The 24823-nt window shown below is 37.6% G+C and overlaps 2 protein-coding genes, 1 long non-coding RNA gene and 1 other non-coding gene across 5 annotated transcripts; 1 reads left to right on the top strand and 3 right to left on the bottom strand.

Annotated features, from left to right (window-relative positions):
• Nucleotides 1-86: 86 nt before the first annotated feature.
• LOC143463471 (microfibril-associated glycoprotein 4-like) lies at nt 87-2555 on the bottom strand. Of its 2 annotated transcripts, none has more exons than XM_076961953.1 (6): nt 2140-2555; nt 1803-1903; nt 1598-1694; nt 1396-1492; nt 720-787; nt 87-431 (listed from the first exon to the last, which is right to left on the bottom strand). In XM_076961953.1, exons 1-6 carry the CDS (start codon nt 2423-2425, stop codon nt 187-189), a joined length of 894 nt encoding a protein of 297 aa, XP_076818068.1. In that variant the 5' UTR covers nt 2426-2555; the 3' UTR covers nt 87-186. The 2 variants fall into 2 exon arrangements, with proteins under 2 accessions (XP_076818068.1, XP_076818067.1); XM_076961952.1 differs by having other exon boundaries at nt 1755-1903; nt 2140-2554.
• Nucleotides 2556-6441: 3886 nt separating this feature from the next.
• On the top strand, nt 6442-8367 carry LOC143463204 (microfibril-associated glycoprotein 4-like). The gene is made up of 6 exons (XM_076961613.1): nt 6442-6878; nt 7074-7225; nt 7287-7383; nt 7494-7590; nt 7662-7729; nt 8070-8367. The coding sequence occupies exons 1-6, from the start codon at nt 6593-6595 to the stop codon at nt 8312-8314; spliced, it is 945 nt and encodes a 314-aa protein (XP_076817728.1). The 5' UTR covers nt 6442-6592; the 3' UTR covers nt 8315-8367.
• Nucleotides 8368-13893: 5526 nt separating this feature from the next.
• Trnaw-cca (transfer RNA tryptophan (anticodon CCA)) lies at nt 13894-13965 on the bottom strand. The gene has a single exon. It is a non-coding gene; the product is annotated as a tRNA-Trp (tRNA).
• A 7217-nt stretch (nt 13966-21182) lies between these two features.
• LOC143462848 (uncharacterized) lies at nt 21183-23481 on the bottom strand. Its single transcript, XR_013118209.1, has 4 exons — nt 22227-23481; nt 22059-22160; nt 21832-21904; nt 21183-21688 (listed from the first exon to the last, which is right to left on the bottom strand). It is a non-coding gene; the product is annotated as an uncharacterized LOC143462848 (long non-coding RNA).
• Nucleotides 23482-24823: the final 1342 nt, after the last annotated feature.

Here is a 24823-nt window from a genome sequence, read left to right as displayed (position 1 = left end):
TATATCACTGAAGAACGATTCCATCATAGCGCTGATCTCACTGTATAAATAAAAGATCTGACATTGGACAACTTAAACAATTTTTAAACTTTTCTTCTCCGTGTATTTGTAGAGTATTTACAAGATGGAACAAAAAAACACAGAATCAATGGCAAATTATAAAGTATGAGGACACTTCCACAAGATTCAGTTTGGTTTAATTTTCATTTCGGCTTTCTTCAAGGAATAGTGACTGTTTTTCCAAAGATACCAAACCATTCCCTTTGCTGTGATCTGTCCACCAGTCAAGTAAAGCCCATTTAAATTCACCGCATGACAGTGATTGTACCACCAAGCTTCTTCGTAACTCGTAGCACAATTTCCACTGTATCGATCTAAATCTCTATCTTTGGTACTAAACGGAATTCCGTTGTGACGTTGCAAAGCATCCCCTGCAAAAACAGATCTCTAAGTTTTGAGCAAATTATGGAAAGTTATGAATAAGTGGAAATTTCTTAGCTGTGGTAAATTGTAACTTCAGAGCTGAATTTCCAAATCTGCTAAAGTCTCTTTACTTACCAAATTATGTCGGTGGAAATACACTCAGAAGAGTTTGGAGACTTTTGTTTAACCGTTGGAAGTTCTCAAAATACGTGGAGCAAACGAGCTCGGTTTCAACTTTTATGTAAACGACCTTTCCATTAATGAAATATACAGAAGCTGATGTCAATAAACTATACCTGCATTTCCAGAGTAGCCTGTTGCAGTTAGACGATAATTGGAATCCTCTGACCCGACTTGAAATGAACTAAAGTACATATAATAAAAATTAGTAAACTTTAGATGCCATAAACTACTAAAGAGTGACACGAATTTCATTCTTTACAAATCTTTAAGTATAGTGACCATGCGGACACGCGTGTTCGTTTTGAACTGTACTGTGACGTGTTTTTAGATTTATCTTTACATATTTTCTACTTGTATTTATTGAGACCATTATTACGCAAAATGTGTTACTACGTCTATACTAACATTTCACCGAACGTCTGACATTTTTATTGTTTTGAATAAGTTTTCTGTACACGTACACTGTTTACGCCATTACCTGCAACTCCTCTACAAGGCATGTTACGCTGCTCACGATTATTAACCTCGCACCTTAATTATAGTTTATTGCGCTGTAGATTTATGGACAAGAGGTTTTTATTTTACGTTTTGGTTTTTCAAGAACGGCCGTTGCTTTAACTATGATGATGGGATGACTGTTACTTTTTAACTCCATATAAGCGAGTTTATTTTATTGCAACTTTAAAGAGCAAATGTTGAATATTTTTCACTAGCCGTATAAGCGGGAAGGACGAGACAAGGAGAATTTCGCGTGTCAAAACACATAATAACTTTTCTTGTAAAACTTACCTGTATTCGGCAAATGCTCGGTTGTTTTCAAAATCTTCAATATCCACCCGAAGACGATAATTGCCATTCTTAGTAAGCTGGTGAAGGTCATTTAAACCTATAAAAAGATAAAAATATTGAAAATCTATACTTGGAAATTGATAAGTTCAACCGATTTTAGAAGTCAAAATTTCTTTTACACATTATTTGTTTTAGAACAAACCCAGCCAATATTCTGAGTCAACCCTTCCGAATCCGCGTTGATAATCTTCCCAGTTTCTGTAAAAGTTTTCACTTCCATCAAATCGTCGATGAAAAACCTATAAATGATAAAAGTTATTAAAAATTGTAATATGCAAATTTTACCCAAATTATCTTACCAACCATCCGCCGTTCTCCGTCTCCATATCGCAGTAAACTTCTCTGACCTTGCCATTAATGGCAACGTTCTTCACTCCACTTGTTGTCATTCCTCTCTCAAACAAATCCTGGCAATCTCCTGTCCTCGTTAGATTTATAATTCGCTGATCTGTAAAACATCAAGCAAATATAATATCAAGATTCCATTGAACATTATTTAGCTACAGTCTTCGTCATTGACGAAAAAGCGTTTTAGAAAATAACTTAAAATCTAGCGCAATTGTAAAATATCAATTTAATAATATTTATCAGGTTAGACGTTATAAAAATATTGTAAACTATAAGCACTATAAAGTATTATATCAATACGTATATATCAATAGCACTGCTAAAAACTCGTTTTACCGATTTTGTTTGTGAGTTGATCTTCCAGGTCAATGATTCTCATCTGCAATTTCCGAAATTCTTGCATCCACGTGTCGCTGGCTCCGGGCTCCCCCTTATCTCCCTTATCGCCTTTTACCCCACGATCACCAGGTATTCCAACGGGGCCCCTCTTGCCCGGGACTCCGGGTAATCCCCTTTCACCCAAGTTGTCATCGGCCCCACACGTTAGAGTGACCTGGCGTGTGCCTTGTGTCGCAGTAAAAAATAAGAAATTAATTACTGTAAATTGCACAGTAGACTTCATCTTCACCACAAACGCTGGTACAAGCTGAAGCTAAAATAAACTTTTTCTTGATTGAAAAAGTGCAACAGATCGCTTGAGCTTGATAATCGTTTTGCAACCCTACATCAACTTTTAACATGATGGTCTTGGTAGCAATTGAAGTTGTATTTATAGACGCCAAAATCATCAGTGGTAGAAAAACTGATAAACAAAACATCTTGCTTTTCACTTTGATAAAATATTTCCAATATAGTGTGACATCACCACTCACCTCTCTTTTGGTTTCTACGTCACACATCTCAGATTATTGCGAATAAAAATAAGCTCTGGAATCTAATCCTACGTCAATGGAAAGATTTTGTGGCTTGAAAAGAATCTAATGACGTTAGAAAATAACGTACCGCATTGAACCAGGTTTGCGTCATTTCACTCTTATGTAAGTTTATCCGTTGATGGATTTGACAAACTTCTGAAACAAAACCCGCCTTTAACTTATTGTTGTTAAGATTTCAAAACCGCTGTAAAGCATTTGTGGTCACGACCAATTGCACAATGAAAGTTTTCATTGCCCCGAGTGTTTTACAAATGCGTCATAGTAGCAATTAATACAACGTCATGCGTTTGATTCAGTCAAGGTAGAAACCGTTGAGATGTTTTTATATATTTCAGATATCATCATTAGGATATTTATTGCTGCTATTCGTTGCTGTTAAAATGAGCTAATTTAATTTGGTGACTTTTGATCGAATAATATTTCAACTACTTTGCAAAAAATTAAGCTATCGAGATTTATGCGGTTTATTGGGTTCAGAGATAATTACAAATAGTTTATGTTTAATTGAAGTGTTTCTAAACTGACCAGTTTATGTTCACGTCATCACCAAACAACAACTTACGCATTGGACAATAACGGATCATTGTTTACAACAAAATGTAGCTCTTGTAACTAACTGTAACAGAAATGTTTGCAAAATAATTTCTTTTCCATGATTCTGAAGATCATTATCCAATGTCGTGATAATGTTTTGCGTTGGTGTTATCAGATACGGGAAATCCCTGAAATGGAGACATCAAGCTGTTATTAGATATCAATGTTAAAATGTCAAAATAGAATAACACAAGGAGGGCTACATATTCCACCGATCTTGTTTAGAAATTATAGCATATAAATAAAACCGAAAAGCAGAAATCCTTTTATAGACGATACACAAATTATACGTATATTGTAGAAACAGATCTTACAATTTATGAAAAACATAAGTTGGTTATGCAGTATATACTCCACATACGTCAGACTGATATACCGTACTACTAATATCATTTTCTTAGTATACATGAAGAAGCAAGCTTATGTTTGCGAAAGCAGGTGTAAAAAATATCAAAAAATTATATCAAAACAAAAGTAAACCTTCAGAGTACCAACCTATGTCTTTTTGTTCTTTTACTAATACCAGGTAAGACAAACACATAACCACATACACAAAGCATATAAAATATGAACATATATTATTTTACTAAAACATACAAACAGAAAAACTAAAAATACACACTTTTGTGAAAATATTTCCACTTAAATAAGTTTCGTTTGTTCAACCACCAAGTTAATAGCCAATACGGAAATTAAAATAGTTTCTCCTTTTTGCGGCTTTCTCACCCCCGCCACGTTGAGCGATAATATATTCAAGCAAGTGAACATGGTAATAATAAAGTATTCTGCACAATCTGCAAACACCTAAGTTTCCACACGCAATGAGTGACTTTATGTCTTACCCAGGTGCCACTTGTGACTCGTTTTATCGTTTGGGTGAGTTTTAAATACACGTACACGTTTTACTTTTGTTCCTACAACTCCTCCCCGAGGCATGTTACACCGCTCGCGATTTTTTATCTCGCCGACTAATCAGAGTGGATTGCACGGTATTTGGTGAACAAGAGTTGACTTTTATTCTACGTTTGGGATCTTTAAGAAAATGTTGATTCTTTTTTACTAACGATGCTGAGAATAACGTTGTTTTTATTCTACACTTGTTCGAGTTAAGAGATTGAATCTTATTAAGAGGTTGAAGGGCGAAGATAGACTCTAGTTGTTTAGCCGTTAAAGCGGGATATCTTGAACTTACAGGAATTCGGCGTGACACTTATACACTTAATTCTGTAAAGATATTTAGGGTTAACATATCCCTTACTTCATGATTGACTTGGCAAGGTGTTGATTATTTCACATGTGTGCTATATTGAGAGCCTCTGATGATAGCGAATGTAATGTAGAAAACTCTCTTCGAGTGTAACTTAAGATTGGAAAGTTTGACAGCACGGCATCTTTCTCATGCGTTGATGATTTTCAGAGTGTTTATGTGATATTTTATTCTTGGGAACGAGGAAGCATTCAAAAGTGCCACAGCAGGTTGATGCAATGGAAAATATCTGCGGTACATTTGCAGGAAATGAACGAATGAGCATCTTTGTGCACACACGCAGAGAAGTTGCGGTTGATGCATGAAACTGATGACTTTTTATCGCCAAGTCCCATGGATTAAATTCTTTGATGCTTATCATCTGCTGAGCTGTGTGGTCATTTTAACACTCTGTCATTTTCGTCGAAAGCTCGAACAATCTCGTCTTATTAATTCCTTGAATTTCTTTATCTTAATTAATTGGTTGGTTAAAAATTGGTTAACTGGTCACTGCTGATCACGACTGCAGCCTTTAGAATTTAGATTGTCCTTGCTTGTGTGATCCTGGGCTCAGCAGGAGATAACAATTAGGTTCCTAATTCGTACTTACTTCCTTGGCTGTGTCCAAGACTTCCTTTCTATAACTGTTAACCTTTTCCACGCCGGATCTCTGAACAACACATTCTTGAATTTTGGGAAAACCAGCTTTTTTGGCAAAGGTAATCTATTTTTGCCTCTTTTAGCCGCAATATTTGCACGTAAATTTTTGACCGTTATAGGTTACAAATAATTCTTGGCCCTCAATTGAAGTATAATTGGGTAAGTCATTGGCAGTAAAATTGTGTTTATTTATGGTGTTTATTCTCGTTCCTGTGTGCAATTAAGACTTTTTTGCATTATTTGTCAGTAATCCTTATCACTAATCACTTCACCATATTTTGCGCTATTTCTCCTGCTATCATTTTGTCCGAAGAGGGAATAGAAAAGGAATGTTTTCACAAAAAGACCGGAAACAGCATAATTATTAAAATTTATATTTTAATTAGTGTTTATTTGTTCTCTTTACTAGTTGTGACAAAAAGCACAGAAAAGCGACAACGCATCAGTGCACTCCAATTCAGTTTAGTGCAATCTTCATTGCGTTTTTTCAAGAAATAGTGATTAATTTGCACCGAGTCAAAAACATTTTTTGTTGTCACTTGTCTACCAATAAAATCTGTGGAATATCAAGCATTGCCTCAAAAAGATGGTTTCTTACTCGTAGCGAATTTATCGTTGCCATGGAGGTTTATTGTCAAAAAACAATTTTAATGTAATTATCTCTGAACCCAATAAACGGCATAAATCTCGACAGCGAAAACTTTTTTGTAATTTAATTGAAATTTTATTAGATCAAAAACCACCGAATTAAAGTAACTCATTTTAACAGCAACGAATAGCAGCAATAAATATCCTAATGATAATATCTGAAGTTTATAAAAACAACTCAACAGTTTCTACCTTGACGGAATCAAACACATGACGTTGTATTAATTGCTACTATGACGCATTTGTGAAACACTCGAGGCAATGAAAACTTTTATTGTGCAGGTGGTCGTGACCACAATTGCTTTACAGCGGTTTTGAAATCTTAACAACAACAAGTTAAAGGCGGGTTTTGTTTCAGAAGTTTGTCAAATCCATCAACGGATTAACTTACATAAGACTGAAATGACGCAAACCAAGTTCAATGTGGTTATTTTTTTACGTCATAAGATTTTTTTCAAAACAGAAGAATTTTCCATTGACGTAGATTTGGATTACGGAGTTGATCAAAATTCTTTGCTCATTTTTTCTTCACTGTGAACGACTTTGACGCCTATAAATACGACATCAGTTGCTAATACTAGGATCATCATATTGAAAGCTTACGTAGGGTAGTAAGACAATTAGCAAACTTAATCGATCCGTTGCTCCATTTTAAGCAAGAAAAAGTTTATTCTACCCTCAGCTTGTACCAGGGCTTGTCGTGAAGATGGTGTCTACTTTGCAGTTTGCAGTAATTAATTTCTTATTTTTTACTGCGACACAAGGCACACGCCAGGTCACTCTAACGTGTGGGGACGATGACAACTTGGGTGAAAGGGGATTACCCGGAGCCCCTGGTAAAAAAGGCCCTGTTGGAACGCCTGGTGACCGTGGAGTGAAAGGTGATATGGGGGATAAGGGGGAGCCCGGAGCCAGTGACACGTGGATGCAGGAGTTTAGGGAATTGCAGATGACAATCACCGACTTGGAAGATCAACTAACAAACAAAATCGGTAAAACGAACTTATCAGTTGCTTATTATAAAGATATTTTTATCATTAAATGGATGGTGTTAGACAATTATTCTAAAAATTGTATACGTATTGCAACTTATTTTTCATTTGTTGCTATATTTATATGCGTATGAAGAACATTGTAAATGTAGATTCAGTGAAAGCTTGAAACGGCAATTACACAACTTTTTACAGATCAGCGAATAATTAATCTAACCAGAGTATCAGGCGATTGTCAGGATTTGTTTGAAAGAGGAATGACAACAAGTGGAGTGAAGAGCGTTGTCATTAACGGCAAGGTCAGGGAAGTTTACTGCGACATGGAGACGGAGAACGGCGGATGGCTGGTAAGATTATTCGGGTAAAAATATGCATATTACAACTTTTCATAACTTCCTTCATTTATAGGTTTTTCATCGACGATTTGATGGAAGTGAAAACTTTTACAGAAACTGGGAAGATTATCAACGCGGATTTGGAAAAGTTGACTCAGAATATTGGCTTGGTTTGTATTCAAAATATGCATCTCACAATGGAACTCGGCTAAGATTTTTTTTTGTAATTAGTTGCATATTCTCCAAATCTAGGTCTTTAAGATGGTTTATCTTTTTATAGGTTTAAATGACCTTCACCAGCTTACTAAGAATGGCAATTATCGTCTTCGGGTGGATATTGAAGATTTTGAAAACAACCGAGCATTTGCCGAATACAGGTAAGTCGTACTCAAAAAGTCATTATGTGCTTCAAGTAGTCATTGGCGTTTAAAGTCCGTTTATACTTAAGTTCATTTGAAGTCGGGTCAGAGGATTCCAATTATCGTCTAACTGCGACAGGCTATTCTGGAAATGCAGGTATAGTTTATTAAAAACAACATGTTTATATTTTATATGAAAAGGTTATAAGCTACCTAAATTCATAATATGAATTTGTTATTACTATCGCTTTAAGAAATCCTAACCCTAACGCAGGGAACCCCGACCTTAATATCAAAATAAAAACTAAAATGGGATGGGTATTGGGTGTAGAGTTTATGGTATAAAAGTTAGTCATTAATTCATAAAAGGCATTATGGCTGGCAACAGGGGCCCGCAGTTTGGCAACATTAACTCTTATGTGATAACTTACCACTGGTAGGCATTCAGAAAATAACAGGTGCTTAGAAATTCATTAATTGGAGACTTGTTTTTGCAGGAGATGCTTTGCAACAGCACAACGGACTTCCGTTCAGTACCAAAGATAGAGATTTAGATCGACACGAAGCTCACTGCGCTCGGAATTACGAAGGAGCTTGGTGGTACAATCGCTGCCATGCGGCAAACTTGAATGGTCCTTACTTGACCGGTGGACAGGATAATTCAAAGGGAATGTGCTGGTATCCGTGGAAGGGTAATTACTATTCCATGAAGAAAGCCGAAATGAAGATTAAGCCAAACTGAGTCTGATACTGCGAAATAACTTGCTGGTGTGAAATACAAGTTGCTTTGCCATTTTTTCTGTGCTTTTTTTCGTAGCTTGCAAATGCCAGAAACACACGAAATACAAAATTGTTACATTTGTTTAAATGTTCGATCTTCTATTGTTATTAAAATCAGTGATATAATGATGTTCTGAGCCAGTTACATGGCATGCAATTGAACTCCATATATAAGATATAGATTGTTTGAGTTATTGTTAACGATAAAATTTCGTTCTTCGAAGCGCAGAAAGTAAGCTTTAGTCCTATAGTAAAGTTTGATATTAATTAACCTTGACATAAAGAAAGCAGTCCTTCTGTCCTTTTCAAGTAAAGGTAGCAAGTTATGTTTATCAACAAAAAATTTACATTATTTCATTAACCAATTTTGAAAGTTAACTTGGTAAATATTGGAACAGTTTTCTGGTTTACAACACATTCCTCAAGTTTTCACGACAATTATATCGAAATTGTAAGATTAGTTAATTCACAAAATTCTTCCGAATGTTGAAATGCAGAAGCGGTAAAGAAGTAAATCGCATAATCAATTTTGCCTTCAACATCATAAATTAATATACACACGCTCCCACAAACATGCATGATGCTTTCTATATGCCAAACGTTTTTGTCTTTTGTTCTAAATTGTTTTTGTTTTGCTGAAAACACTCTGTTTATGGCACGGAATGAAGTATTTGCTGGTATGCTTTTATGTGACTTTTATGATGATAACCTTCTGACGCAAATTACTACGCAAGCGTGACGTCATACAGAGAGATTGAGAGTCTTGTGAATGTAAAACGACAAAATAATTACGTCAATGTTTCCATCTTGAAGTCTCTTGCGTAAACTTTGATGGTTTTTATTTAATTTTCTCTAGGCATCATAGACATCATAGATTGCGGTTTTAAACTCAAAGTTACTCCTTAGCGTTTTTCGCGGATGATTTTGGCAGGAAATTAGGCTTTAATTAACGTGTGCCCCGCCGAATGCCAGGTGACGTCACAGACAAATAAAGAAACTCGTGGTCATTTTAGTTTAACGATGACTGAGAAGGTCGCAGCTGTGAGATCTTGTGCGTTGGCTTGGTCAGCTCAACATTGGAGCGTAGAGTGAAAGCTTGCCTTGGTACGTTTGGTGAGTTGAACATTCAATATTTTGTGGATGGTGATAAAAATGCTTATGATAATGATAAATTTTCTGTAAACTTGTAAAACTTAACCTAACTTATTTTGTAGATTTGGTTGTCATGCTAACCTATCATGTTGTAGCACAATTGTGTTATTACCATCTTATATGTTTTATAAAACTTAGGATTTTGCCACTTTTTCCTTTTCGTTAACTGTTCATGATGAGCAAGTTTTTTTATGTGCTGTAACTAAATGGTTGAAGTTTTTAAAGCTGTCATTCTGAATTTTTAGTTTATTGAAAATCTTTTCGATTGACGTCTATATCAGTTATTTAAAGAAGTTTAGAGCTTGCCAGGTTATATTACATCAAGGTAGCTTTAAAACTCTTTGAAGTTACGACCTTGGCTTGTCATACAGTATTTTTGTAACAACACATGTCCTGAATAAGCCTAAATTTTTTGTGAGAAACTATTATAGCTTTTAAGTTTTATTTTCGTCAACATTGTCAAACTATAACATGGAGTAAGGTCTTAAGTTTAAAATTTTGACTATAAAATACCGTAAACTATATCTTGACTCGAGCTATTAATGTTTATAGGTTCAAGCGATGATTCTCGGATCAATTCTCAACATCCCGCCATTGACGTACACTTTGTAGAAATGTTCTGTCATCTAGTGCAGTGAAGCTTTCGTACTAATGCTACTTCTGTCTGTAGCAAAATCTTTGTGACAGATAAACAACTCGCAAAATAAGATTATGTTCTCTGTAATGGATCTACTTTGTTCAAGTGTTTAATGAAATATTTCTATAAGGAATTTATATTTTGCTTAATAGTTGTTTTTAGGCTGTCACTATTTCACCGGAAAAATCGTACTTTCAAAACTACTTTTCACGGTTTCTGGTTAGCAGTATTTTAACAAATAATTAATTAAAACCTAAATCTTCTAGACTAAAACTAATATCCATTAAAGTCTAAACAGCTTTAACAACGGGCTGCGCGACCTATGTACGAGTTTGCTGAGGGTGAAATAGTCACTTCTTCGTTTTTATCGATCCATTTAATAAAATCATAAATACGTTTTAGCTGTGATGTTTTATATGCTGTCTCTATAGTAGAAACGGATTCATTGAATAGTAATAACGTCTTTCAAATGTTCAAAAGATTTTGCATTTGCGAAGAAAAGGAAGGTTACATGTTGGCGTCAAGGTGGAGCTGCTTCATATCCCGTTTCACCTTGTCGTGGAAATGCAGGAGAAATCGAGCAATGGGCCTGGAACCAGACATGAGTTCATACCGTGGAGGATGTTCTTTGGAAGTCGGCGGCCTTGTCTTCAATTCATGAGTTGGCGTGCTTTGAAGTATTAGGTTAAAGAGCTGCAGCCAGTGCGCTCCAGCACGCTGCTGTTCTCGATCTTGTTGCGCCACTTGACTTCTAAACTGCGCCGCAAACAACATCTGTGAAAGGCATCGTCCAACTTTCGCTCTGGTGCATATATGTAAGAGTCTACATTTTCTAGGGTGCTTTTTACTGTGATTTCGTGACCGATGTTGTCCATCGGTTGCTTGACAACTGCTTTTTGATTCTGATGATCTGTGACCTTTCGCATGCGTTTGCCATAGCAGCCATGAGTGTGTAAAGGCAATTGTGCACAGCAAATTTCTCTGAGAGGGAACCTTTAAATTGTACAGCAGCTTCCGTGTCGTCACGTTGTGATCTGATGAGGATGATGAAGTACTGTCGTTCTCGATATTTTTCCTGAATGAGTCGGCTTGTAAAAAATGTCAATTGATGACTTGTTGTTTATAAAACCGCCTTGTGATTTGGGTTATATACGGTCTGCTAAGATTTATAAACGTGCGAACACTATTCGGACAAAAACTTTGCTAGCAATGCTGAGCAAAGAGATACCTCTACGGTTGTTACAATCATTATCATACTTTGTTTTTACATATTGTTATAAATTGCAATCTTGGCGTCTCGTGCTTTCTTGTTGCGGCACTTGCACAGAGCTGTGTAAAGAAGTGGAGCGATATTTTTGTCACGTGTCACACATCAGCCGGGCTGCCTTCCGAACCAGGGGTTTTCCCAGTGGGTGTTGATGCTGCTGCGGCATTTGTGATCTCTTCGAAGTTTGGCAATTTTTCTAGCTCAGGCATCGGTAGAAAACTTGGTGTCTTGGCTTGCTTCTCGTCGTTTATCTGTCTGAGTGGTGCAAATACAGTCGTGAGTAGTTTCCCACCCATCTTGACAATTGTTTCTTTTGTTTTGCTTGGTATGGTTCCATCTGCAGCTTTGAGTGTACTTATTTGTTATAAGACCGATGGCTATTTAAGGCTTTGATACAGAGCTCATAAGTTGCCAGTGTTAGATTCTTGTTGAATATCATGACAGTGGTTATTTCAATAATTCCTTGCCCAACAACGTGACACTTTTTGCAGATTTCTTCTTACCGTGCTCTGGAATTTATGTATTTTTCTCGATGCTTGCCCTTAGGAAGGCAGGTTAGAACGCATTTAAGTTTTCGCTGTTCCAATTATTTTCTTGGCTTCAGGCAGTCAAAAATTCGTCCTTGTTTATCGGGTTAGGTAGGGTTGGTACATAGACAAATATTAGGTTGAGGGAAACAGGCAATGCTGTTATTCTGACAGTCGAGATACGATAAGAAACACATACAGGCGTTCTTATTTAAGCCGTTTCCGTATAGGTTAGGTTCAGGGGTACAACAGTGGAAACTGACAGGATCGGTGTCACATTTAGTACGGGCTCGGCTAACCCAAGCAGGTGATAACGCCATAAATATTTTTACCGCATCTGCTACACGAGCCGGGTATCGAACCCGCTACCTCCATGCTAGTGGGCAAAATTTATGCAATCCTGCTATACGCCGGAATTCATTTTGCTTTAAATTTTAAATATATATCTTTAATATAACCGACCCAAATGAAAAAATACGCTCATCATTAGGGCAGTGCGTAGTCCTAATTTCCTCGTCCTGGAAGGAGTTTCGTTTCCAGTTGTAGGTTATTTGGCTTTATGCTACGCTTTCCTGCATTGCCATCTTTTCTCTCAAGGCCGGGGATCGAACCTGGAACCTATCGCACCGAGTGCAGTGTAGAAGCACATGAGCTACGAAGTGACTTAAATACACAATGTGGTGGAACGTATATAACAAACCAGGATGCATCAGTTGCTAAGTTTTGCAAAGGAGAAAGGTGCAGCACATATGGCTGCACGGGTAGATGAATCCACAACTTTTGCTGCGTTTTCTGTGATGAGTAGCGCGTGCCGCAACGCGCCTTTAATCAACTGTCCTCACCAGCATGTGGTCATTTCTATGACCGGTGCAGACAACGAACGTGCAAGCAATGTCTTGCACCTGCTTTGCGTATAACCCTTTGTTGGTCAGGGTGGCCGGTCAATTCAGCTCACGATCGATTCAACCCAGGATAACTCAACCAACCTACGATGAAACCATATTCGAACCCAAGGATTATTCGATCCACAGATGTTGGTTGACTCATCCTGGGTTAAACTATTCTAGGTTTAATCTTCCTGGGTTGAATTAGCCCGTTCGTCAATTTCATGACACTAAGATAAAAAGTCGATGTGACCCTAACGTGGTTTGAACACGAAACTTTGTAAACTAGAATTAGACGCGTTAGCGATGTACCAAGGAGTCGTCATGTTGATAAACGTTGTAGCAGGACAAATCATGACGTTAAAGGTATACAAGCTACATTACACACTAAATGTCGTAATGCTACATTACATACTATATGTCGTAATGCGAGAAGGCTAAGTTAATAAGTTCATGCTAAATGTGTGTTTTCGTTTTGTTTTTAATTTCAAACATATATGTTTTGAAACAGACGGTATAATTTTTATGTAAACATTTAAGTTACAATATTCGCCTTTACACCACTCCATAACCCAAAGTTCCATCCTAGCAGGTGTTACAGTCAGAGATCAGTCCTAGAGATTGTTGCGACAATGGCCATTTATTGGCCCATGACTTGTGGCCGTGGGCCAAGTTGCTTGCGTTTTATTCAACCGACAGCGGCCGGGGATCGAACCTGGAACCTATCGCACCGAGTGGAGCGTCGAAGCACTCGAGCTATTAAGAGGCACAAGTAAACGATGTGGTTTTTTTGTCAAGTTTGAAAAGAAGAAAGATATAACCATACGGTTACAAGGGGACCTGAACCCACGACCTATTGTTCTGATGTCTGTGTCAAGTATCGCGAGCTACAACGGGCCAAGCGTAATCATCCCTTATCAACACACATATCATCAATAGGTCATCATAAACAAACTTGAAAAAAAATGTATGTGCTGAATCGATCCCAGAAGCCGATTTAAACCGATGTAAATGACGACCTACCTTGAAAATTCCAGTGGTTGCATCGACCTAGAACCATTCCATGAGTTAAAGTGACCCCGACGTGATTTGAACACGCAACCTTCTGATTTGGAGTCAGACATGCTACCGTTGCGCCACGGAGTCGTGGCTAAAAAAACTTGTACCACAATACAGCACGACAAAGAAAGGTATACATGTATGAAATAGGTACACATTCTATGTCGTAATGCAAGAAGGCTGATTTTATACCTCAATGCTATATTGCGTTTTGCTTTAAAAAAATTTTTCACAACCGCTACTCGATTGCTTGTGGCCCGTGCTGGCAGGCGCCTCAGTTTAAGAGATTGTTGATCGCTTAAAGTCATTAACTTTCATGGCTCCCTGTGCTTCAAGTGCTCCCTTTATTTCGTTTTATTTTTCCAAAAACGGGAATCGAACCTGAAACCTATCGCAGCGAGTGCAATGTCGAGGCACACAAGCTACGAAGTGGCACATGCACAACATATGGTGTAACGTGTATAATCAACAGCAATACATCAGTCGTTTTAAAAAGACGAAAGATATTACCATAAGGCTACAGGACGATCTGAACCCAGAATCTTTTGCTCCGATCTCTGAGTTAAACTCAGCGAGCTGCAACGTTTCTAGCGTAATAGCCATTAATCAATACACATATATAGAGTAGGTAGTGTTGGAATACTTCTCAAATACCACGAGGTTGCCCAAAGCAAACAAACTGCACGTAGATACATAATTTTATTGAGGCTTACTAGTTTCCGACGTGCTTACGTCCTTTGTCAGAGCGAATGTTTGAATAAATGGATTTGCAACGATATACAAAGGCTTCGTTCGGAAGTAGTCGCAAATGAGAAGTCCACGGTGTACACAGATAATAATAGTAGTTAGAGGTCACCTAACGAGTAGGGTAGATCACAATGAAACAATGTGCCAGATACAGGTACGAAATAAACCATACGAGTTGATAGAGACACTACAAGACGAGATACAGAATAAACGATTCTCTACAGTCTAGAATAATGCATTAGCAGGTCTCTAATTAAGGCTTGTTCTAATAGATTTATAAAAGAAAAGAGGCGCCATGTTCGAATGCCTGCTTATTCAATGGGGAGTTTATCTGTTTGAATAACCGAGCTTCCTGAATATTATATTCGTAATCTGTTTCGTATTTTCGTCATATTTGAAAGTTATTTATGTAGGAGTCAATATTGCTGCACGTAGTCAAGTACTATATGTTCTGTTACTGTTGATTTTGCGTACGAACGGTCAAATCTCAAATCTGAAAGGTATAAATGCAATATAATTACACATGCTATGTAGTAATGCTACAGAAGGCAGAGTTTATACCATCAATCCATCACGCTAGATTCATCTTTGTGTTTTGCTTTAAATTACAAATAGACGATCCAATTATTACAAATATTAATTGCCACTACGCCACTCCATAATCCGTGTTCTGATCATGGCAAACGCCTCAGTTCTAGGAAGGTAGGTACTGGCTTAAGGCCGTGGACCAGATTTCTATCTCCCTACATTGCGTTTTACCCACCATGAGCCGGCCGTATAACATTGGGTTAGAGCAGGGGTGCACACTGTATGGTGATATTTGGCTTAATGCCTCGTTTTCATATTACAGGCCAAACAGACTTCTGCATCCAGCTGCTGGTCTCAAGCTAGGCTAGGCTTATAAATGTTAGAAAAAACAGACTAACACAAAACATAACAATGCGGATGGTGATATCATAAGGAGTTGTCGTTTTTAAGGAGTTTAGCTGCGAGCGTGAAGGACCAAGGGAGTCATTGATGCGACAATTTTGCAACAATTTGCAAACTGTACTTGAATAAAATTCATTAAAAAGTTTGAGATTTCATTACATTACATTTTATTACAAGTTTAGGCGCTCATAAATGGGATACTATTAGATGAATCCTATTCCTGGAACTGGAACTTATCGCACCGAGCACAGCGTTGAAGGCCACGAGCCGCAAAGTGGCAACTATGAAAACATCAATTGCCGTGAAGTACCATGCGTCGGTTGTTAAGTTTTAAAAAAGGGGAGATGACTGTTAGGGAATCGAAATCGACTGTTGGGAACTGCTTTGACATGGCGATGACAATTGACTCATTTTTTCTAAGTAACCGATTCCCGAGAAGCACGTGACAGAGTCCTCTATTTAGCAATAAACTTTTCACCATTTAAAGTTTTAAACAATCGAAGTTAGAAGCTTTTGTTGAGACGAAAAAAAGTCGTTTTTTGTAAGCGTTAATGAACGGGAAAAATGACAACGAATAGGCTTAAAACGTGCACGAATAATGGTAATTTTGCTGACAACGAGTAAATTAAGGTACCAAGTTAAGCAGGCGAGGAGGTGGTTTGCCAGCAACAGTTGCCGAATCTTTGGAAACAAAACACGTCGAAAACACTTCTTGGCTTCATCAGCATTAGATTTGTAGGCCTTACGCACTGATGTGGTAAACTGCAAAGCTGTAAACATTCATGGTCGAGAACTATACACAGAGGTGTAATCTGTTTTGCTACGAACTTGCTTATGTTTAAGAGCGCAGAAGGAAAAAATCGACAATAAATTCAGGTTGCCACTTCAAATAATTGATCTTGCTGCTAAAACTTTTACTATTATGCCATTTTAACATACATTACTGTGGCGATTTCATTTGCGGTTTTCTAGAATTGCCGTATTGGATCTTGTTGTGAAGGAATTTAGTTACTGTGTGGCAATATCTATTGGTTATGAGAGCAATTATAATCCAAGATTATCCGGTAGTCATAACACAGCCCAACAAAAAAAAATTTTTTTTGAGGTGCCAGCGATGTTTCAACGGATTTAGGGTAATTTGAGGTCGCTGATTCCGAATTTGGCATTGGTTTTGCTGAATTGGTTCTAGTTTTCGAGATATGGTTATTTTCTTTATTTCAGCATTTTTCACTATTTCTGGCATTAGTGACAGTGTTTTAGCTATCACGTTGTGGCATTCGGATAGCCTAATAATTGCAATAATTTATATAAATTGGCATTTTGCATAAGTTTATGCATTTTCTCCAGTTAGACGAAATTGAATATTAAAACGTTTGTATGTTTTATTCGAGTTAATCCCATATACAAACAATCAAAGTCCAAACTAACGTATGGACGGTAGTTGAAGTATTTCAAATAGCATTGTTTTTACGGCGTAAAGTTTGAAGTGTACTTGATGAAATGTTTGGATGACGTAGATTCGTAGAATAATAGATATTACACACATACACGTAGCAACGATAAATTAACATGGCGTTAGCTGATTGGCTGACGTGTATGATATAAAACGTTAAGCTTGGTTCAAAAGAACAACTCTGGAAGCTCTGGCCGGCGAGGCTCTGCAAGGGCTTGTCCCTTCAGGACTTGCTAGTACTTCTCTGGGCTCTTGGAAATTCTCTCTTCTCTGAGTTATTTCCCTTGTTCTGCTGAATTGAAGTTATTACTGAATTATTATGAAAGTGGGATCATGGTGTAAATATTGCTAATTCGATACAACTTATTCGGACAATATAACAACTAAACTTTATGAAGTTGGTGTTGATTTAAGAAGCAGAATAGAGAGAGCAAACGCAACGGAGTCAAAGACAATCATAGGAGTCAGACAATAAAACTGAAAGACTGGGTTTGGCTTAGGCCATCCCAAAATCCACCATCACACCACTCATCCCATAACGTCATCGTTTGTGTTTAGGTTGAAACCTCAGAATAGACTCAATTGTGATTCTCATTAAATAGACCTGCCTTATTTGTCGATGTACTGATAAAAATGCGTTAATTTCTCATGATTTCTTGAAATATTTAATGCACTGAAGGAAAGAATCGCTGACCTTGATCAAGTTTGCTTCTTTCGAGTTGCAGGTGAATAAAACGTTACTCTTCTTAAAACTAGTTAGTAAGGCGACCGGTTGAGCACTGCAAAAGCATTCCCTTACCTGCGTTTACATCAGTACCAGATTTGCAAGAAACAGATATTGAGGAAAAGCATGAAATGAAACATTTACGAAGAAAGCTCTTTCACTCCCGAACAGTTCACACAAAAGGAGCTTAATGATCTTATCAGAGACTTTAACTTATCAAAAGAAGCATCTGAGGTTTTAGCTTCCAGACTGAAGGAGAAGAACTGTCTAAAGGCGGATGCAAAGATAACAGCTTACCGGACTGGAGAAGAGGAACTCTTTCCCTTCTTCAGTCAAGATGAAGACCTTGAATATTGAAATGATATAACTGGACTTCTCCTCAAAATGAAAGTCCTAGACTACAAACAAGAAGACTGGCGATTGTTTATAGACAGCTCTACCAGAAGTTTAAAATGCATTCTGTTGCATAATGGCAACTGCTATTCATCTCTGCCAATTGCTCATTCAACAAAACTGAAAGAAGAGTATGAAAATGTGAAATTAGTTTTACGGAAGATCTGCTATGCCGAGCACCAGTGGTCAATTTGTGTTGACTTAAAGATGGTGAACTTTTTGCTTGGACAGCAAAGTGGATACACTAAGTATCCCTGCTTTATGTGCTTGTGGGACAGCAGGGCAAAGACCCAGCACAGGGTAAAAAAGGCATGGTTCACAAGAGAAAATCTAGAAGTAGGCAAAGCAAATGTGATTAAAGAACATTTGTTTCAAAGAAAGAAGATCATTTTACCACCTCTCTATGTCAGGCTGGGGCTCATGAAACAATTTGTAAAGGCTTTATATAAAGATGGTGATTGTTTTAAATATTTTTGTAGATGTTTTCCAAAACTGACAACCGGAAATTTGAAAGCAGGCATTTTTGATGGGCCTCAAATTCGCAAATTAATCAATGACTCAAATTTGGAACAAGCATGAACAATGTGGAATTCCAAGCTTGGTCTTGTTTTGTGTCTGTGGTGAAGGACTTTTTTGGAAACCACAAGGCAGAAAACTATGCAGAGCTGGTAGAAAATATGCTCGAGACCTACCAACAGGTAGGGGCAAATATGAGCATTTAAGTGCACTATCTCCACAGCCATTTGGAAAAATTTCCTGACAAATTGGGTGATTTTTCTGAAGAACAAGGGGAGAGATTTCATCAGGACATAAAGGTGATGGAAGAATGATACCAGGGCAGATGGGAGAAAAACTTGATGGCAGACTAATGTTGCTGTTTTCAGCACGATTGTACTGACGTCCGCCATAAAAGAAAGTCATACAAAAAGCGATTCACCATCAATTATATATAAAAACAGACTTATTACGCACTGATTGATTTAGTATTGTGATATTTATGCATTTGACTATATTACTGACTATTGTCCAAGTGTATTACAGTTGGCTGAGACCTGAAACCTAGTATGCGTTATGTGTGACATGAGTGGAATTTCCGAAAGTGAAAAATCTAAATATCTCAAAAACTAGAGCCAATTGAGAAAAATGGTTGTCGTTTTCGAAATCAGCGACCCCAAATTAGCCTAAAATCGTTGTCAAATCCTTGGCACAAAAAATCGTGTTGACCAGTGATAATCATTGGGAGCCGAGAATTATCAGTCAAAAATAACGACAATTTAAAATGTAACATACATCGTTATAATCTTGACTAAATGTTAATAAATGATTAGTGATGCACCATGCGATGTGACGTGCAACAGTGACGTGATGTTAAAACCAAAAACACACCAACGGTATAAAAGTTGCGAAGACAAACATAGTACACTCCTTTAAAAAAGCATAATGTTGTCGTTCCATCGGAGGATGTCGGATACGTCTCACTTCAAAAGACGCTTCCTTTTTCACTGAAAAAGTAAACCATGAAATTAAAGCTGATTTAAGTCTGCTACTATACGTATAAATATGAGATTTCATTACATTTCGAGGCGTTTAAAAGAGTTGTGAGTCTAAAAATTGCCGATTTTATTGTTTCTTTGCCGCTGTCCAAATTTTTGTGGAATAGCCAAATTTTCAAACGATAATGTTAGACCCGATTTCTAAAAAAAAATTGCAAAAAAGCTGGTAAAAGCTTAAATGTAACTGCATTTGATGATAATGCCAAATAGTCGACTACTTTGTTTTTATCAAGCCGTTCCACCATGTCAAGGTGGCAGTCGTCGGAATGGTTCTTTGGGAACGGAAAGAATCCACCAATTCGCTAACAGATGCATAGAAAAGCAGGATGAAGACCGTTGTAATAAACCGAAAACTGTATTCTACTTTTATTACGTACAGGATTTGGTAGGTTACAGCTAATCCTTATGTTGAAGGACAGGATTTGGTTTGTTAGAGTTAAACCTAATATGCGACCGCCTTCTCTTAAAGTCAGAGGCCCAACCATTTATCCGCCCAAACGTTTATCGTCGTTTCATTTCATACCATTAACTGAAAATAACCTCCACAAACGCGCAAAAAGGAAACGAGGTAAGGCGGACCAGTAGCATATATAGGGAGCCCAGAAGAAAACTGTGGAATTGAACCTGGAACAGAAGACAAGATAACTCATGACCCTATCTAATTTATGAAACGATTGAGGATCCTAGCCGGTATCGCGCGGTGTGGTGTGACAAGGCAATAAGAGAAAGCAGATGGTCAAGACAAGACCGAAGTGCGGTCAACCAAGGGTTAATTAGCTTTGTAATACATTTACCGGGAAACTTGAAAGCCCGTCTCATTTGAATTATTATTTCAAATATTGTGTTTTTTTTAGGTTGTTGCGCGCGAAGGCACCAATCCAACCGCTGCATTAGGTTGGAATGCCAGAGTAAAGGAGAATAAGAGAATCTTATGTCGAACATAGTATAAACATACATAAATATTAACAGAACTGGAGGCATAACGGGAATAATTAGACTTGTGTAGTTCTGAAGGCTTAAAACGTAAATCTTTGTTCGCAAGGTTGAAATAAATAGTGCTGGATAACCTAAGCGAGCTACACCTTGACAGCACAATTTTATCTGAGGACCCAAAATAAACTCCTTGTGCCTAATTGCTTAAAGTAATTAATTAAAATTGCTTGTGCCTGTGCCTAATGCCCCGTCGGTCCTATTTGTTTGTATGAGTGCCGCCGCCTAGGGCAGGCGCAAAATGTCGGAGGTACCTACCCTTTGTTCGGAGGTACTTCACGGCACTTTGTTCCACCTAGGATAGATTTGTGAGGGTGCAGGCTAGTTTAGGGGCGCGAGTGTAACACGTTTATAAATTGGGCCGGGGATACAGGATCGCTTTGGGCTTGGCGAGCCAGTGTTGCATCGGGTCTTGCACCTTGACGATAAAACACAGCAAACAAACAATAAGGAGTAAGAAAGAAAAAAACGAACTTATCCAAACTATGATCATCATTTTCCAAACGTTACCTCAGGTATATCTGATTATACCTGGGGTACCTGAAAGAAAATTTCCATCGCATTTGCATTGACTCCCTCTGCCGACGACAAAAACATGAGAAAAGGAAGGAAATAAAAAACGTACAAAAATACGAAATACAAGAATAAATTAATTGGCCCCGATTTGTATTGCACTTGTTTTTCTATTGAACTCTTCATAGGAGCTATACTAGTCCGATAGCAGAATGAACCAATATGACTGCATGTCAACTATAACGGCATCTTGCTGCATTATACGATTTAACATTGCTACAGCAGGGCTCAATGTGGGATGGTAATCTCGCCGAAACCGAAAGCCTACAAAACACTGGCGCGCTGGCAACATGTCGTCGGAAGCCTTCTTTCTCCTTTACCATCTTTATTCCCTCGTTGGTTACCAGCACGCACCTAACATTCTAAATCTGCCACTTAGCTTACTACTGCTTTGAATTATCGTTGTGTCATTGTTTTGAATTAGTCGCTTTGACTCCTTATGAGACCCTGAAAAACAAGAGCGCGTTCAGTCTATTACACGGTAGGCAACTTACAGCATATTACCTACGGCTTTCATCAATGACCAGAAACTAATGAGATACTATGCTAAACTAAAACGCCAGAAAACTAGTTTCTAAAATGAAACCTACCTGTAACGAATAGGAAACGCCTGGAAAGCCGGAAGTGAAGGCGATTTGGCTTTGATTGCATTTTGATAGGAGTCTTAAAACAAAGTTGTCAAACATTAAATAACAAAAAACACAACGCGAAAAGCATACGATTTATGATAGATATAGGTGTTCAACTTTCACTGCTAACTACGGTATTAACCACTGTATGAAAATTGATGTTTTAACATCTAAGGTTGGGCATTTACCGTAATTTTCTTGGCATGATCTTCGTGACCGGTTAATTTTGCAACTTAAGGCTTTTTAATTATTAATTTCGTAAACTGAAGGATCTTAAGCAGGGTAATGTCCTATAATAAACATTTCAAGATTGAGGCAAATGAATCCCAACAACAAGATTGCAAATTGCAACTTACCAGGAATGCAGCATGCAATTTATTGAACGGGAGATTTGAGAAGGAAAACCGGAATCGCAGCTGACGTCACCCGATGAAAGAAACCTCGAAAAATAGACTGAAAAAAAGAAACTAGAAACTACGTAAAGATAACTTTCCCATGTCTTTCTTTTTCCTTTGGTCTACATTTTTTGCTTTCTAGTTGCCTCAACTGTCTCTCCTTTCTGATCTGGACCCTCCCTTTGACACTGTCTTATGCTTAAACCTAAAGTAAAATCTGATCTGAACCTATGGCTGACTGGATACGGATGAACTTCTCAACCTTAATAAACATGTAACATTTTTCTGCCACCCGATACTTCTCCATCCATTCACTGTTATCATCATTCACTATTGCATCTTTTTTATCTTTTCTGATACTTTGCTGTTTCACAGAATCTAAAGTAACATATGAAACTACTAAAGTAAAAAATGAACCTGGACCCTTCCTCTGACAGTGTTTATTTCTTATTCTGCGCATCCATCATCCAAACATCTCAATGTCTTCTCTGCCACCTGGATCCTGCTCTTTATCACTGTCACCATCCCTTCACTGGTGTCATGATTTACTTCGACATCTTTTCCTTCAACCTCTTCCCCGTCTTCCGCCGAACATCTTGCGTGCTGCAATCCCATCCACATGTCGCCACCGGAGGAAATTGAACTGAAATATATTATCTGTTGTATGTTTGTTAATAAAGTTACAACTTAACTGAAAACCGGGGCAGATTCCTGTGCCAATACTGTCTGCTGGTTACAGCCGCCCTGTGCAGCTCTTGACATATTAAGTTCACAGCGAGAAGTTTCAGATCGGCAAATATCAGATCAGTTTTACGCAGACAACCTTTTTGCAACCAGACTTGTCAGATGCAGAGTATGTGATGCGCAAAGTCAGAAAATAGAATACGGATAAAACTGACTAACAGATTCAGACAAAACATCATTGATTTGCATAAAAATGGAAGTCACTCTATGACCAAAACAAAATGAAATGACAAATAATTTCAAATACCAAAATAAAACCAACACTTCAACGAATCCAACAACGCAACAAACGTCAAAGCGCCGAAAAGCAACAACGACATAGAATCAACGCCATGCAAAGCGCGCGCAAATAGTTCAGCAGCAATTAAGCAGGAACAAACTTTGACAGCAAAAGCCAAAACATTGTAAGACACAAAAACGTGCAAAAAATGCCAACAACACATACAAAAACCCAACTCCTAAGCGGGAAGAACCGACTCCCGAGCCAAATTTCAAAAAACATTACTCGCATACCTGACAAAACCTCCATCATAATTTAATGAATCAGTGAACTGGACAGTCAAGGCGACGTCAGATAATTCTGTTTTCTGCAGAGAGCTTTTGAAACGAGCTGTTACTCGACAATCTACCTCAGGATTAGCCACGTATACGTTCAGTAAATCAGTTGATATTAACAATTACCACAAAAATGTATCACCACACCTATACGCAGAGGAATCTACGAGCAAAAAACCTTATTACTAATTAATTTAACTAATTTACAAAGTTTCCTTTAAGTTAATCATTATTTTAATCAAAATGAATGATGCCAGAATGGTGTTAGCTCTTCAAGCAATTAACGGACTTGAAACATTCTTGGCTGCTTATTTACACCTGTTAAAAATGAAGCTTGTCAATATCTGCGCGTGGTTATAGAACAGTTAGTTAACCGTGAACTACTTATATTTCTTTGCTTATTAATTAATGTATTTTACAGTAAAACCTTTACTTGGCAGTATTTAATTATATATTGCATCAATATACCTGGTTAATACATTACGAAACTGAAGTTAACCCTGCTTTATACATTGTAAGTCAACTACATTATTCTTCACTTACTGTTAGTGTTAACTACCAACCAACCACTTCAACTACACAAGGCAAATGAATGAATCAAGGACGAACACTCGCAACGAAGGTTCGAGAATCGCGCGCAAATCCCAGAGCTGATTTGAGAAGCGCACAAGATTTGCTCCAAGGTGAATTCCAAGCGAAAACCAGAAGTGCCCCAGTATCTTGCTCGTAAATGTAATTATATGAGCTAATTCCTTGTTAAACAATGCCACGGCCTGATACAAATATGCATTGTTCATCAAGCACGTTCCAATAGGCCTTTGAATTTGATATCTGTTTATTGTAGTATAGTACCCCCACTTTTGTAATTGGCCATCTATTATTATTTATCATTAAAAATGTTAGCTTTTCCCAAATAAAACTGTCAGTGCTGGACACCACGGAAGTGACGTTTGTCTTTCAAAGAGATTTGAAATCTAGATCGGTTTTCTTTAATATTATGGTATTTTTAGTTACAGCGAACATTACAAGCTACAATTACTTAAAGTTTAAAACCAGAGATCAGTCAACGGTCAAGCACAAAAAATATATTGTGCGACGATGCCACATGATCATTCTCTAACATACAGTTGCCTTTGTTAAACATTAGCACTAAACTTTTGTTGAATTATGTTTTGTTTTCTTTCTCTGGAATCAACACACAGATCTTCGGAAGTGAAACAAATATAGTGATGAAGTTAGATTGCAATATACGTCATCAC

Source organism: Clavelina lepadiformis, chromosome 6 (assembly GCF_947623445.1).
Source record: "Clavelina lepadiformis chromosome 6, kaClaLepa1.1, whole genome shotgun sequence".
NCBI lineage: Eukaryota > Metazoa > Chordata > Ascidiacea > Aplousobranchia > Clavelinidae > Clavelina > Clavelina lepadiformis.
Note: the sequence above shows the minus strand (reverse complement) of the source record. Positions and strands in the feature narration are given on the sequence as shown.